This window comes from Pan paniscus, chromosome 10, assembly GCF_029289425.2.
Source record: "Pan paniscus chromosome 10, NHGRI_mPanPan1-v2.0_pri, whole genome shotgun sequence".
NCBI lineage: Eukaryota > Metazoa > Chordata > Mammalia > Primates > Hominidae > Pan > Pan paniscus.
The window spans coordinates 96,146,462-96,164,082 of NC_073259.2; the positions used below are offsets into that span (position 1 = coordinate 96,146,462).

At 32.9% G+C, this 17,621-nt stretch overlaps 1 protein-coding gene across 7 annotated transcripts in view; it reads right to left on the minus strand.

The window, feature by feature from the left end:
- The window catches only part of CEP290 (centrosomal protein 290), a 92,947-nt gene that overhangs the window by 57,469 nt on the left and 17,857 nt on the right, over positions 1-17,621 (minus strand). For 5 of the 7 annotated variants that reach the window (XM_008953703.4, XM_008953705.4, XM_063593179.1 and 2 more), the window contains exons 14-26: positions 14,240-14,409; positions 13,357-13,519; positions 11,885-11,985; positions 11,725-11,812; positions 10,279-10,391; positions 9,031-9,123; positions 8,647-8,731; positions 7,969-8,111; positions 5,239-5,403; positions 4,746-4,895; positions 2,600-2,715; positions 534-636; positions 213-443 (exon numbers count right to left, since the gene is read on the minus strand). In XM_008953703.4, coding sequence (XP_008951951.3) covers positions 213-443; positions 534-636; positions 2,600-2,715; positions 4,746-4,895; positions 5,239-5,403; positions 7,969-8,111; positions 8,647-8,731; positions 9,031-9,123; positions 10,279-10,391; positions 11,725-11,812; positions 11,885-11,985; positions 13,357-13,519; positions 14,240-14,409 — 1,721 coding nt within the window. The remainder of the gene's footprint in view (positions 1-212; positions 444-533; positions 637-2,599; positions 2,716-4,745; positions 4,896-5,238; positions 5,404-7,968; positions 8,112-8,646; positions 8,732-9,030; positions 9,124-10,278; positions 10,392-11,724; positions 11,813-11,884; positions 11,986-13,356; positions 13,520-14,239; positions 14,410-17,621) is intronic. The other 2 variants (XM_063593180.1, XM_003828323.4) reach the window with 1 other exon arrangement.

Below are 17,621 nucleotides of genomic sequence, written 5' to 3' on the forward strand. Positions count from 1 at the left end.
AAAAAAGCCTTTTTCAAAAGGGTACATTAAATATTTAGGGGAGGAATGTCTGCAATTCAAACATCCCACAAAAATCAGAAGAAGCAATTATGACAAAATGTTAATAAATGTTAACTATTAATTCAGGTGATGAGCATTATTGATACCATCCTATCTTCTGCATATTTGAAATTTTTCATAGTCAGAAAAAGCAAAATAAGAATCAGATGTACCTTAAATCTTTGCAAACACCCAATTTTTTCACAAACTTCAGCCTCCATTGACAACAATTCATTCTTTTGTTTCTCATTTTCTTTTCTAAGTTGTCGCTCCAATTCTACTAAGGTTGTATATTGCCTTATAAGTGATTTTTCATTCACTTGCAAAACAGTAATTTTCCTACTATTTTCTGCAAGTATTTTTTTCATTTCATCCGAATCCATCTGAAGAGCATTGAGCAAATTCTGCACAAAGACACATCCATATTACTTGTTGAATCTAGCTATCCTAGTTTGTACAATATTGCATACTAATGTTAAAAATGTTTTACTTACATTATATTCTTTTACTTTTATAGCATCTTGTTGGACTTGATCCTCAAGTTTTCTCTTTTCCTCTTTTATTGTTTTAGATTCTGTTTTCCAGGTCTCCTTTTCACTAAAAACAAAACAAAACAAAAAGACAATACTGTAAACCTAATAAAATGTTTATAAGAAAAGATAACTTCAGATTATGCAAATTTAAAGTTTTCTCAACACAAGAGGTATCATAGCTATTCAGTATCTGAAAACACAAGAAGTTAAACTTTCATTTAAAAAGGGTTTAGCCTAGAATTAAAAATTTTTTAAATAAATGCAAGGCAACAAAGTTATCAAATTATTTTCATTCTTCCCTGATTCACCACTAAATGGGTTATAATATAATTGAAACTGAATCTTATAAACATTTTATTGAACACAGAAAAAAAGTAGGAAAATAATACCCTATACTAATTCTAGAAATCAAATTCCAACATTCTGACCCCACTCTCAAATTTGGGTGTTAAATGCTTACAAAATAATTTGAATACAAACACATCTTAAGTCTCATTAAAATAGTGACCAAAGTTAATAACAGTATATTATATACTTTAAAATTGCTAAGAGAGTAAATTTTAAGTGTTCTTACTACAAAAAAAAAAAAATAAGAAGAAGAAGTATGCTGCAATCCCAGCACTTTGGGAGGCCAAGATGGGCAGATTGCTTGAGGCTAGGAGCTTTGAGACTAGCGTGGACAATATGGCAAAACTCCGTCTTTACCAAAAATACAAAAATTAGCCAGGCGTGGTGGCACATGCCTGTAATCTCAGCTACTTGGGAGGCTGAGGCAAGAAAATAACTTGGACCCAGGAGGCAGAGGTTGCAGTGAGCCAAGATAGCGCCACTGCACTCCAGCCTGGGTGACAGAGCAAGACTCTGTCTCAAAGAAAAAAAAAAAAAAGTATGCGAGGTAATACATATGTTAAGTAGCTTGATTTAGCCATTCCACAGTATATACATATATAGAACACCATGTTGTATAGCATAGTATATACATATATAGAACACCATGTTGTATAGCATAGTATATACATATATAGAACACCATGTTGTATACCATAAATTCTTGTGAATTTAAAAAGTAATTTAAAACATATTTATATATAAATTATTTTTTTGAAGTTGTGTAAGACACTGTTGTCTACACATGAGCATTCCACAAACATCTGTAATGTTCTTGGCATAAACCCAGTATAGTGGTATCATTCTCTTTGCAACTGAATGGTTCAGACTTGGACATGTGATCCAATTCTAGCAAATGAGATCAGAGTCAATGTCTGCCAGGTATCACCAGAAAAAAATGTTTATTTAAAAATAAAAGCTATGTAGAAAAAAATGCTCCTCTTCTTCAATGGGCACATCATCTTTCTTGAATTCATGCAGCTATTTTACAACCATCATAGGCGATAACAACAACCTTCAAATATGACCTGCCCTACAACTAGCTTTGTGGTTCTGGTTAGGTCAGATAATAATTATTCTTAGTGTTTAAATCACCTTTGATTAGGTATTCTAATTCCTATTAAGGAAATCATTCTATTGATTTAGATGAGATGACAGAAATAAGGAGAAATATGTTAGTTCCCTAAAAACATATATGAACAATGATGATGATGATGATGAATGATGCTAACAACAGCTAACATTTACAAACTGTTCATATGTGCCACACACTAGTCCGAGCATTTTCATCTAATAATTCATTTATGTTTTACAATAATCCTATGAAAAGGGTATTACTTACAAAGTAACTTACAGATAAGGAAACTGAGACACAGATAGGTAAGATGACTTGCTCAAGCTCTTACAAAAAGCAAACGTTAAATGACTCAAACCCAGGCAGGATAATCCCAGGCTTAATGTAATCATTAAGCTACACTGTCTCCATAAATAAGTTCCTAACAGTAGTTACCAGAGTAAAAAAAAAATACAATTGCAAAGGAAGAGGAAGCGAAGAACAAAACATAAATTATTCTTACGTTACTTTCACAATTAACAAGAATATACTGCAATTATATTTATAGTTTTGCTAATACCTATACCTTAGGTATTCTTTATACAACAAACTTTGTTGATGACGAATTACAGCAAATTTTCTGTTGTAATCTTCAAGAGAATCTTCTAAATTCTTTAACTTTTTTTCTTTATTTTCTAGTTCCTGAAAAGTGGTTTAGAAATAAGAATGCAAAAAAAAAAAACACAATAGAATAAATGCTGAATTTGAAAGTATAAATTCATATTCTGACAACATTATAGAAAAGTTAAAAGTCACCAAATCTGTAAGCAACACAGATCATTTTTCCATGATATTTTGAACACTTTAGTTTAAGGCATAAAAAAAGAGTACTATACAACAGGTAAAGTTATTTTTAGCACACAAATTACCAGATTACAAAGTTTTATTAGATAGAATAGTTACAAACTCGCCTCTAGTCACTCGGCCACATACCCTCTCTTATGAACACATAATTTCATACCCTCACTCAAATTATCCTTTCCAATTATTTCATTTTAAAGATGAAATTGAAATTTAAATAACTTACTCAATATCCAAAAACTCATTAACACTACACTTGGCAATCATTTTTACCAAGTACATATGCTAGGCTTGTTGTCAGGTGCTTTCCATATACATGGATCCAACATTTGAGGTTGGGTCTGTCTGACTCCAAAGGTCTTGCCATGTTTATAGCTCTATACAGCCTTAGGATTGAGAGTCTAAGTACCTGTTTTGCCACTTTGGACAGCTTTTCAGACTCCCAGTTGGTACTCTCTAATCTACTACAAACTTCTGATATATTTCTTATACAAAGATGAAAAATCATGAATTTTATCTCAAAAAATACGACAATGCCATACTACCAATATTTGCTGATAGTGTTCCTACACCTCAGGTAAATAAGAGAAATAATAATGTTAAAATTATACATTTAAAAATAATAATATCACATATAAAGCAATATTCTAATAAGTAGTTAAGGCTGTCCTCAGACAACATAAAATAATAATAAAAATCCCAATATTGAGAAAAAGATGAATTACTGTAATTTCCAAAATAAAAATGAGTACTTAATAATTATAACTCAAGTATACTCACAAATGGATCACCTAGCAGAGAGAAATAGTGGCCCATATAATCAAAAACATATTTTCATTGATTCTGAACATATATTTGTAATTATATTTATAATGTATGTGATGTTATAGATAGTCAAATTTCAAATAAAATAATGAAAAGGATCTGTCATTAGGACATTCATAACGACCATTATATAGACAGCAAAACTGAGAAACCCAGGGCAAGTAGTATAGTAGAGTACCCTTTCCTCTTTGGTGGTAGATTAACTAACACTTTATTGCGTAAAGGGAAGACAAAGATGAAGAATAATTTGGTTTAGAAGTTTTTGCTTGTGGCTGGGTGCAGTGGCTCATGTCTGCAACCCTAGCACTTTGGGAGGCCAAGGCAGGCGAATCACTTGAGACCAGGAGTTTGAGACCAGCCTGGCCAATATGACGACACACCATCTCTACTAAAAAAAAATACAAAAATTAGCCAGGGATGCATGCCTGTAGTCCCAGCTACTCAGGAGGCTGAGGCATGAGAACCACTTAAACTCAGGAGGTGGAAGTTGCAGTGAGCCAAGATAGTGCAACTGCACTCCAGCCTGAGTGACAGAGTGAGGCTCTGTCTCAAAAAAAAAGTAGTTTTTACTTGTGAACGCAAAAAGGGGAACAATTCTATCATGACACTAAAAAGCCTTGACAGACTTTATTCTTTTGTTTTCCACCCAGCAAGAAATAAAAGTGCTCATTTACTTAACACTGCTTTATAATAGCTGCTTGTTGTTCTGCTTGTGAACCATATATTTCACATGAATGACAGGTGTGAGAACAAGATGTATGAACATGCTGCTCATGCAGATGAATGGAATGAATGGTATAAATTGCTTTTATTTATAATATTCCATCTAACATCAAAATCCATACAAAATATATTTCACTGTTACTATTTTGAGAACTCAGGAATACATGAAGACTAAATATTGAGAAAAGTACTATCTGCATGCTTTGGTGATGGAAAAATTAAAATAAAGTAAAATAAAAATAAAAACATAAAGAAACATACTACCAATGATTTTTGTTATTCACATGTAAAATTTTCAATACCTGTAACAAAATTTTCAATACCTGTAACAAATGTATTAAATATTCATTCTGAGAATTAATGATACTGGCACTAGATGGTGCTATCCCATCAGGTAAGTCAATTCTTTTAAAAACAACATTTGATCCTTCTGATTGTCGTAAAAGACTAGTTTCTTTTTCAAGATGGTCTATCTGGAAAAAAAAATCCAGCAATGAGAATCACAACTCTTACACCCAAAGAAAGACAAATTGACAGATATGTGAATGCCCTGCCAGAAATTTTACCTCAACCATACTTCAGTTTCTGCTTAGAAATGCCTAGGTATGAGATTTAGAATTTTTGTATTCTTTTTAATCTTATAAGGCACTTATTTTCCACTTATAATTTTATAAGAGAAATCCAGTTTCTTAATATTGAAAGAATTAATTCAAGGAGAATTTTCTCATAAAGCATTCTTTTAAAAAAAATTAAAAATTTCCTATTAAATCTACATTCTTATGTTTAGCATTTTCTTTTATTTAATAAAATTCTCACCTTTAAATTAGCTTTTGCCAACTGCTGTGAATAATTTATAGCCTCTTTCCGAGATTCCCTGAGCTCCTGTCTTAATTCTTCATTTCTTCCGGTAAGCTGATCAACTTGGGCTTTCAAATGCAGACTGGCATCAAAGATTCCTTCTGCATTCTTTGATTCTATAGCCTAGCAAATTTATATTATATATTAGAAATGTGGAGAAAAACAGTAAAATCATAGTAAAAAAGTCTGTCTTTAAATAAAATGGACATTTAAGCATTTTCCTATTTTCATTGCCAAGCATGATAATAAAGTATGCCAATTCAAATTCTTATTTATGAATCTATAAAACTTTCATTTACATTACCAAGCATAGTAATTACTTCATTAAAACAATTAAAAAACACCTAGCTAATCTTAATAGACTGGTAGACTAGAAAAGCAACCAGACAGGAATAAGATGACCAGGGTTCAAATTTTAATCAGTCACTTAACAGCTGGGCAAGTGACTTAAATTCTCTGTATCTTAGTTTTCTTGTCTCTAAAAAGGGGAAAACAATGTGAGCTCTGCTCCCTACACAGGGTTTTTGTACAGTCAAAATGAGGTATTTTTCTCTGAAATTATATAGCACCTGCATTCAAAGCATGCGCAAAGGAATGGAATACAATACAATATTGAACAATTGATCAATACAACATTCAATTAAGTGAATTTTTCAGTGCTTCCTCTCCACACAGTTGAAGCATAAATAAAAATAAAGGCAAGGTATCATAACATGATATTATCTAAGAATAATGAGTAAGCAAAAATAATATGTCAAATATTAAAATATTATCAGAGTGGCATTACTGGCCTGAAATCTCCAACAGTGGCATACCTAAGTATATACACACAATGCACACATCTAATAAATATATTTGGACTTTAGATGAACTGTATGGAAAAAACTGTTAAAGGCAAAGTAAGTCTTAAAAAATGAAGGTAGAAGCCAAATAAGGTAAAATGAATAGAACCAAATGCAATCTCCTACTCAGGAAGGTGATCTGGGGTTTAACTCTAGGTAGTAGATTTATAAAAGCCTTCCCCTGAAGGAGATTAGAGCAGGTCATGCAGAGTAATAACTTATACTAACTCAAAGAGGATATAAGGAAGATAAAAGTAGGTAGAGGAAGGTACTCTGACTGACAACAAGGTGGGCTAGTTAATTGTCTCATTGAGGAATAGTGCCTTGTCTACATGGACTTTGGTAAAATGAGAATGAGTTAAGATAGCTGTTGGGGGCACTGAAAAATACCTTGTAGTAACAAAAAGTGAACTGAAGTGCATAATCCAGCATTATCTGGTCTAAATTGTCATGGATTCTGAAGATTTCTTAGAGAAGTATTGCTAGGTGATTTGTGAATTTCAGATAGGGCCTATGAATCTGAAAAAACAATGACAATCCAGGATAAAAGTAAATGAAGTCTATGCAAACAGTGGCTTCAGGAAGGCCCAGAGATTGTCAACATAAATAGAAGTTAGGATTTCTTGGGCTATTCACTGTGTTTTCATTTGGTCACTAAGTAGAGCTGCCCTTGGAAAATTAAGTTTGATCTGGGACCCAGTATCAGTAGTGGGCATCATCACAGACAAAAGATGTTCACATAAAAAAAGCATAAAGAATCATTTTAGACATTCAAAGTGAAAGAGGCAAAACAAAATCACTGATCAGAGAAGGAAAGTCAGAATGAGAAAGATATAATGGGAATCAAATTATTTTCTTGCCTCAGGAAGTTTTTAACATACCAGTATCACTCTCATTCTCTGTTAACAATTATAGTGTTATTTTAAAAAGTATCCAATTACTGATTAATCATGATTTTTTAAAAAAAACAATTCAATAAATAATAAGAATTTTTTTCCTATTTGAAATAAAGCACAAATTTGGGAAATAATATGACAATGTATGCTAAATATGTTCAGATAACATAAATGACATATACTTAAATATTAACAATCTAAAATGTGTATATTATTCAAGTTTATGTACAGATACTGAATCCTGTGAAATTCTCAAGTCCCTATATGGTAAATATATATAGAATATTAGTGATGGCTAAATCTTTCTTGTAGCAATGAGTAAGTCTTTAAACATTTAGAATAAAGCCATTTCATAATACTTCTGATGGCATAAGTTCCTAAGAGATCTACACTCCCATAAATAAAAAATGAATGAAAAAAAACTACCTAGATGTTCTAGAAAATGAACAAAAGCAAGCAGATTTTGGGGAAAAAACCCTCAAATACTGAAGACAGGACCAGCAAAGATTGACTTTGCCATTTTTAAAGATTTAGTCATAGGGCAGGGTGCAATTGCAGTGATCTATCATCTTTCTCATCTAGAAAACCACAGGATACAGCCCAAAGCCATGGGATAAGTGAAAGGAAAATCCCAATAAGAAAAGAGTCAGCAAAAACGAGCTCCAAAGTCGGTGTAAAAAACTCCTCAAGGTCTCAAGCTGACCCTTGAACCAAAAGAACAGAGATAAAGAGGAAAATGTCAGTGAACTTGAAGACAGATTAATAACAATTATCCAATTGGTAGAAGAAAAGTATTGAAAGCAGCTCAAGAAAAACTACACTTTACATACAGGGAAACAATGATTCAAATGACTAAAAATATCTCATCAGAAACTATGGAGATCTGTACACAGCAGAAAATCTCTCTAAAGTGATAGGGGAAAAACATTAACATGAAAAAAATAACTTACATTAACTAGTCTTTCAAGGCTAGGGATAATTAGAGATGTTTCTTCTCCTTTAACATCAGGATCTTTCTGCATTTCCTTAATTGCCTGCAATATTTCTTTCATACCTTCTTCAAGTTGCTTATTTTCTTCAACTAATTCTTTTACTGTAATTACACAGTTTTCTCATTGGATGATCAGATCTTTTTCACAATTTACACTATTCTATACAGATGACAAATATTTCACATATACCAAAGACATCATTGGAAAAATGCAAATGTAAATAAACATACAAAAAAATTCAACTATAAATCCAACATGAATAGTTGAGTTAAATGACAGACCTATTTATAGCACATGCATATACACACGTATATAAGGCATACTTCTGCCTTAACTTAAACTATGCTTTATATTAAAGTATTTTAAATTTGGTGTTCTAACTTCATTTTGATTAAAGAACACACAAGAAAAAGGAGTTATATATTCTCACAAAAAATTCATATTAGTAACATTCTCTGACAATGAAAACAGCAAGGCAAACCAACTGGATAGTGACAGACTGAAGTATATACAGTACAGAGGTAATTAGGAGTAAAACAGATTAGAAAACAGAGAATGTGTTAACGTCCTTTTAGGCCCATGATTTTAAGTATAGGAAAAATAAGAATAGAAAAGTAAAAGATAATTGTAACTTACATTTATTCTGAAATTTGGCTATCACTATCCTACTTCTTTCTAAATCTCTTTCTTTTTCAATTAGTTCTCTTGAAAGAAATTCATTCTGAAAAAAGCAGAGAGAATAAAATTGATTTTTTTCAACAAAATATCACAAGTCTGTAATTTTCAAGTTAAGAAAAGTTTGATCAATTAAGTATAACAAAACAAAACAAAAAAAAAAAACGAGCTATGAAGACATAGCAGCAATCATAAAAATAAACTAAAATCTAAACAGTAAAGCAGATGGTGATCTTAATCCCACTTTCTCCCTCTCCCAACGTCCATGGTAAGAGGCAAAAAGATACAACGGTTTTTGTCTTTAGTACCACAATCATCTCTTTCAATGTTCTGCCTTTACACTACCTGTTCTGCCTGGCTTCTGTGATGTTCAAGCTCTATATCTGCATTTCTACTCTCTGCTTCTTTGATCAAGAATTCCTGTGCTATGATTTCATTCTAAAGAAAAATTTAATAAATTAGACAAGTCAATGAGTTCATATCAATGTACTGCATTTTAGATTTTAAAAAGTACAATGTGTATAACTGGTGTTAAAGTGCAAACAAAAATATTCTAACTATAATTGTTACAGAACTTTGTTAGAGACGTCATAAAAGAACAACCACAGAAATATAATTTGGAGAAAAACTCACCTGAGATCTAAGAAATACTAGCTCTCTCCGTAACTGTTCTATAAGATTTTCAAGAGGATTTATCTGAGATAATTTTGATTGTGCAGTAATAGACACAGGGTCTGGAAGATTAACCTCAAGCTTATTTTTCAATATCTCTGTCTGTAAGGGTACTTCACTTTTTATTATATCTTCTTTCAAATTGATATCAGCATACTTTATTTGGGAATGAACCTGTTCTTCTTCTAATGTTGCTACTTGTGATTTATCCATGTCAGCTCTATTTTCATGAATTTGTTGACAAAATATTGCAGATTTTTGCCTAAGTGATAACTTCTGCATTTTGTCTGAAGCTGTTGATAAGCCATGAAAAGATGAATTGCTTTTTTGTACAAAACTAGTCTTCTCTAGTGCTTGATGGCTTCTTGACACCTTCTTCATACAGTCATCAGAAAAAAGGCATATGTCATTTATTTCTTCATGGCTTTCCCTACTAAAGGAGCTGACTAACGTTTCTAGATTTCTTGAAGACTACAGACATGGTGCTTTAAAAATCTCTCTTATTGTAATAGTTTCTGGAGTTGAATTCTCTTTAACTTGCATGGATGAAGAAAGTCTAGTTAAAGGGACAAAAGGATGCATTCCACTTTCTACACTATGGTGAATTTCAGATAACATTCTTGATAATGATCCTATGGTCATATTCTCTTCTGTCTCATTCTGATCTGACTGTGGGGTATTGAATGATGATCTCCTATGCAGCAGCTCTGCTTTATCTGAACTCCTAATCTGTATTCAGAGTAAATAATGTCTCATTAATCAATCTTTGAATCAACAGGTTATTTAAATAAGCAAATATTTCCCTCTACTTATTTAACAACAATAATAAGATTAGATGTTCAAGAATGAGATAAAGGGGGAAGAAATGAAAACACAATAAAAATATTTTCCTTTACTCTCTTTGCAATACTTTACTGTTACCTTTGATTGTGCTTCACTCATATTTTTGAGGCTCAATAAATCCAATTTTCTTTCACTTATTCTATCTCCTTGAGAAATGTTTTCAGTTAGGTTCAGGTCCTCACTGGTTAATCCTATACATAAGAGAATTAATAAACTAAAAACATTAAAATAACCCTCCTACTATTCCAACACTTTAATTCTTAAAAACCTACAATCAAGTTTTAATGCAAAGGTAGAATAATTGTTTCCAAAATCCCTCCAAAATTCTACATAGCCAATACAACCTTCTCATTTAGCTCACTTTTAATGAACTATTAATAATGTGAGAACCTAATTTTTGAATTTCATCTTCTCTATCATTCTTTGCCTATTCTATATTAAAGTGCTACTTAATAAGCACCAGTTAAAAGACATATAAAGTAAATATAAATGATGAGTAATGAGTAAACTGATTATTGTACTAATAAATTATGAAGTTTTTTCTTCAGAAAGTTTTGGATGTATTATAGAAATCATAATGCTAAAAAGAACCACTCTGCTATTACTCATATATGTGCTTGGGGATTTGGGGCAAGTGAAAAAGACAGTCCTTCCGTGTGGTCTTCTTACAAAAAAGCACTGCAATGGCTATTATAAAACTTAACCAACTGTTCTCTTTAGCTCAAGTAAAATAAACCCAAGAAAGATGTTAATTTATATTCAATAAAACATTACTTTCACTTAGAAAAGAATAATTTAAGGCCAGGCATGGTGGCCCACGCCTATAATTCCAGCACTTTGGGGAGCCAAAGTGGATGGATCACTTGAGGTCAGGAGTTCAAGACCAGCCTGGGCCAACATGGTGAAACCCTGTTTCTACTAAAAATACAAAAATAAGCCAGGCGTGGTGGCTCATGCCTGTAGTCTCAACTACTCGGGAGGCTGAAGCACAAGAATCACTAGAACCCGGGAGGCAGAGGTTGCAATGAGCAAGATCGCACCAGTGCACTCCAGCCTGGGCAATAGAACAAGACAGACTCCATCTCAAATATTAATAATAATAATAATAATAATAATTTACAAGAAAAGCTTTTCAATGCATAGTCCTTAAGGGAAAATGTTGAGTAACATATATTAACATAAAAACTACTAAGTTTTATTATTATTAATAACATATTGGTGCTGTCTAGAAATTAGAATACTATACTATAAAACTTTTCAAAAATTCCATAATTCTAAGGTTTGTTTTTTATTTTTTGTTTGCTTGGTTTTTGTTATTTTGTTTTGTTTTGTTTTTGTCTATTTCAGATTCAGGACTGAACCCACTGACACTCACTTATCTCCTTCAGGTTATTATTGTCATTTATTAAATTTGTAGCAGATCCACAATAGAACGGCAAAAACAGCTAAGACACAAATAATTTCATATCCAGACAACTCACTTATCAATAATTCTTTTTAAAGGTTTAGAATAACTGAGTATACCTGAAGTTGCACTTCTTTTTCCTCTTTCTTGAGCCATTTGACGAATTTTTTTTTTCAGATCAAGTCGTTCTTCCTCTAGACTTTCAATCTGCAAAGTATAAATTATTAGTATTTCTCTATAGTTCAGCCAAGAAAATAATCAACTGACTACCACACTTGCCTCTTTCAAAAGAATCTGGTTTTCAGCTCTGTACTGCTGCTGTTTTAAGCGTTTGCTATTTCTAAATTCAGTTAAATCAATCATTGTCTTTGGTTCAAGGCCTAAAATAGAAAGCAATATAATTAAAAACTTAAAAACATTCAAATAAGCTGCAAAAATGTCATATACCATCAAGCAACTGGTTATAATTCACTTAGCCAATATCACTGAAGAATGAGGTAACTTTCTGTGAAAGAATTTTCCAGATATTTAAACTGTAACCCAAGTTAAAATTTTATCACAATTATTAATGGAAATCCTAACAAAAACCTAAAGGAAATTATAAACCAAGATTTGGAGCTTTTTAAGCACAGAAAATATGATGTCTATGACAGCTACCTAGACGGGCCAGAAGTCATCTTTAGGAACTTCCAGATTCTTGGCTGTGATCTGATAGTCCAAGTTGATCAGAAGGCTGTGATCTGATAGTCCAAGTTGATCAGAAGTCTAACTTGGGGTCCTAGCACAACTACGGATCCAAGTTAGATACTTTTCACACATATATATCTGTATAAAATATTTATTTGTCTATTTGTCTTTTCTTTAGATAATAGTTTTTACAAATGATCATTTTTAACTAAGAAAGCATTAAATGAAATTTAGCAATAATGAAATCGATATTTAGATATTTATTTTCATTTTAAAGCAGCAACTTAGTCTGCACTATCATAACACTCAAATTAGTAATATTAACTAACAGGCTATTTATTAAAATAAATATATAAACTCTCAAGCTATATTACTAATTACTCCTTAAAATACTCGAACAAAGTAAAACGTAAGCAGTCTGAATTATAAAAATCAAGTACTTAAAAATCTTAAAAAGATTTTAACAGGCCAGGCGCGGTGGCTCACGCCTATTATCCCAGCACTTTGGGAGGCCCAGGCAGGTGGATCACTTAAGGTCAGGAGTTGGAGACCAGCCTAGCCAACATAGTGAAATCCCATCTCTACCAAAAATACAAAAATTAGCTGGGCGTGGTGGTGCACATCTGTAATCCCAACTTCTCAGGAGGCAGAGGCAGGAGAATCACAACACAGGGCAAGAGGTTTAAACATCTCATCTGTTACAAGAGCATTTTGCAAACAAACATGGGTAATACAGACCCTACTTTTGTTGGGGAAAAAAAAGGTTAATCTCTGATATGTGGTATTAATAAACTTTCATCTTTTTAAACAAGCAGCTATTACTGAGGAGATGCTAGACCGAATAAAGCAATGTTCCAGCCCTGCCCACCCACCACTCCAACCCCATAAAATCTGATTCCACTTCAATCAGGTTAGCTCCACTTTTATTTGTATTAAATGTTTTATAAAAGTATTTGAAAAAAGCATTAAACTACTTAATAAATAATAATAAACGAAATTTAAATTAAAAAAAAAAGACTTGTAAATCAGGTTGCGCAAACTATGTAACTTAAAACATGGCTTACCCACACGCTCTCTAAGTGCCTCATTTTCATCAAGGAAATCATTGATCTTCAATTCAAGTTTATTGATTTCCTTTGTTAATATTTCAATCTCTCGATCTCTTATTTTAATTTGGTTTTTACAATTCTTTATTTCAACGACAGCATCTTCTAAACCATATACTCCCTGAAAAATATCCAATTTAATTTCAAATATAACATGGTTTACTTGAATAAATTTATCAAGTTCATGATTTTTTTTTTTACTAAGTCTAAAGGAAAATGTACATATGCCTATAATTTATATCATTACACTGGTTTTTTATTGTGCTTTTATAAACCAAATCCAGTAATAATAATGATGTAATATGCAACAGTTAAAACTTCCCAGTATAATATCCTAAAAGCAAAGTGACTCTGAATATGCATTACATATAAAACACTCACCAAAATACTAAAAGAATTAGTAAAAGCAACTCAGCAATACCAGTAGAATAAGTAAGTCATTAGTTGCTTGAATTAGTTGTAACCAATGAAAAAGTATAAAAAGTGGACAGCAGGTTGTACTGACACAGTATGTTCCTGTCATAAATTCTGTCAAATTGGCCAGTGGTGTCACATCTACATGGTGGCCCAATGAACACAGATAATAAAAAAAAAGTAATCCTGCTGCTTCACCAAAACTGATTATTTGGACAAATCACTGTGATCAAAAGTTTGAAAACAATTCTGGCAAAAAGGAAATGTTCAAAGGTTTCAATAGTTTAGTATAAATTAATGAGGATAACCTTTATCAAAAGATACTTATGGAATGTTTTTTAAATGGTATGCAGTAAATAGCACAGAATAGTCTGTGAATGGCAAGAATAATTCTAAGCTCCTTGAATGACAAGATAAAAATACATACCGATTCATAATCTTTTAACCTCTTCAGAGCCTCAACTAATTCTTTATCCTTTTCCCTAGCGTCAGCCTCAGCCAGTTCAGCTGTTCTCTCAGCCTCTTTAGTTCTCTCTTTTAAAATGTCTAACGTTGACTGAATTTTCATATGAGTCTGTTGAGAAAGGGTTGAAGCACCTACAGAGTAAAAACAAAAATCATGAATTGAATTGACTACTTATTCCTTCAAATCAGTGATCCCAACATGGTGGCAAGAAAAGTGGTATGCCATTAAAAAAAAATCCTTTACAGTTGTCATTTTATATTTGTAAGATGAAAGTTTTGTTTTGGTTTTACTAATACAATTTACTAAAAAACTGAAGTTCAGTAAAACCTTCTTAGCTGAAGGGGTATGGATTTTAAAAGGTTGCAAAATACTGCTTTACAAAAAATGATCATTGTGACACAGACTGCTAGCTGTTCCTAATATTTAACCTCCCTTTTGTCCACTGTACTAAAACTATGGATTTTTAGCTTGACACATGGCCATTTGAAATAAAGAACTAAATTTCCACTTACACACAAGCAGCTATGTGTGGTCACGTCAGTAATGGAATATAAATGCAAAGGTCATATGTGAATTTCAAAAAAAAAAAAGTTTTTAAAATAAAGCAGTAATCTCTCTTCTCTTTCCTCCTTCCTGCTAGCTGAAATCCACATGGATATGAGGGTGGCAACTTCACATGAGTTAGAAACCACATGTTGAGATAGGCACAGCAACAAGATACAGGGTCCCTGATAGGGGATATTTGAGCATCTGTCACACAAATCCTGCCCTAGTTGCTTCAACTTTGTCTATATTATAGAGAAATAAATTTCTATCTTGTTTAAATTATTGTATTATGCTTGATTTTTCTGTCACTTGCAGCTAAATTTAATCCAAACTAAGCTAAAAACTTCCTAAATGCCTACTTGTAATATCTTACTAAATTGTTAAAAGACCAAAACATAATATTGCTATCATTCCAAAATTGATTGACACAGATCATTCTCACACTCATTCATTATAAGCATTTACTAATATATAGGTTATATATTTAATATTGGACTTAGGCATAAGACTAGTACGTTTGAGATCACAAAAGTTTTTAAGAAATGAGCCCAGCTGTCTGGAGCTAACAGCTAAGCTGCGGAACATGACACAGGCTGAGTTGTCCCCCAGTATCTATTCTCCCTTCCGTCCACATATCTATTCTCCTATCATTCTTCCACATGGCCCTACACAATAAACACTATATTTACCTGCCTATCCTTCAGCACATGCTTTTAACTCTTGCCCCTCTTCCTCTATCTTGCTGTTTGGGACACAGACATGAGATAAAGCTGCATTCCATCCATTTTGGATGGGGCAGATGAAGGCAACACCCTGGAATGCTTAATTCTAGGCCATTACATAGATGAGAAATAAATGTCTATCTTGATTTTGCCATTATTCTTCAGCTCTCTGTTCCTGATAACTAAACCTAATCCTAATCTTATGAAGGAAGAATACCATTAGCCATTACGTTTTACAAGTTAAGTTCAAGATATAGAGTACAGTCTAGTACACACACCTTCTGCGAGCTTTAGGGATTATATAACTACGGACTGACTAAAGTGTTATCAGATAAGTCCTTTTCCTTATTTGACAGCAGAGATCAATTGCCACTTTTTCTCCTAGTAATTAGAATATGCACAATCCATACTATTAGTCATCCTTTTAAAGCAGTTTAAACTACTTTCAAAGTGTTCTGATACAAATATAATAAACACATATATAGAAATACATATATATATCGTGGGCTCTTGAAGTTACTCAACAGTCATACCACATTCTCCACGTCTTCAATCTTTCAGATGACCATTTTATACTTTCACTTCTCTTCTTTCTCCTCAAACTTATGAAACATCTTCTCCTATCCTCACCTTCAGCTAAGAACCTTGCTCCCTTGTTCACTGAGAAAAAAGCAGCAACCAGTTTAGAACTTCAACAAATTCCCATTACCAGGATGTCTACCAAGCCACCTACATCTATATCTATACACTCTACCTTCTTTTCTATAATTATGGATGAACTCTGTGTTCCTAGTTAAGGCCAACCTCTTCACTGGCACACTAGGATCCCATCCCATTGCATTCTTAAAAATATTATTGTTCCAGAAGTTCTTTCTCTCCACTTCATTGATTCATCAATGTTTCTTCTTTAATGGAGCTCTCCTATTAACCTAAAATCATGAGTTATTTCTTCCATCTTAAAGAGAAAAATGTTTTCTTAATCCCTCTTTCCCCTCAAGCTACCACCTTGTTTTCTCCTTCTCTTTATAGAAACAGTCCTGGAAAAGAGTTCCTATATTTCTTTATTACATTTCCTCTCTACCCATTTTCTCTTGAACCAAAAATGACCATTGCTAAGTCCAATAGTCAACTTTTAGTGATCATCTTGACCTATCAGCAGCAATGAACACAGCTCTGAAAGCAGTTGTTTCTTCTTCCTTGGTTACATTCCTCATGTGGTTTTCAGGGCTCTCCATACTCCTGCTTTTCCTCCTAGCTCTCTGGGCTTTCCTTTTCAGTCTCCTTTGGTAGCTCCTTTTTATCTCCCCAGCTGCTAAAGTAGAAGCTCTTTAGATTTTTCTTCTTAACCCACATTTACTCCCTTGGTGATCTTAGCCAGCCTCATTACTTCAATTACTTTTACAGAGACAGTTACCAAACATATCTTTAGCCTAGATTGTTGTCCTAAACCTTAAACTTTTATATACAAGTGCCTACTTAACACCTTCACTTGAATGTCTAATAAGCATCTCAAACCTAACATGTCTAAATTAAGTACCTGATTATCTCTCAACCTGCTCTTCCCACAACCCCACCATGACCAAAACTTTTGGTTCAGACCAAGAGTTCTCTCTCTCTCACATCCTACATGTGATCTGTTAGCAAATTCCATTTTTATCACTTTCAAAATATATCCAGAACTGCTGCATCCAGTAACTCCACTGCTACCACCATGCCCCAAACCACCATCACTTTTCTCCAGATTATTGCAATAGTCTTCTAACAGGTCTCCCTGATTCTTATTTACCACTCCTACAGTCTACTGCAAACACAGCCTAAGTCAAATTATATCATTTCTATCTTCAGAAACTTTCCCCGGTGTCCCTTCTCACTTAAAAGCCAAGTCTGCACAATGAACTATAAGGCCCCATATGATATGGCCTCTGTTTACCTCTCTGGTCTTATCACTGCCTCACTTGCTGACTCTACTCCAGCCAAAAAGACTTCTTTGTTGTTCTCAGACATGATTGGTACACTCCTGCTTTACTGCCTTTGAACTTATTCCCACTGCTTAGAGCCATCTGCATGTTTCACTC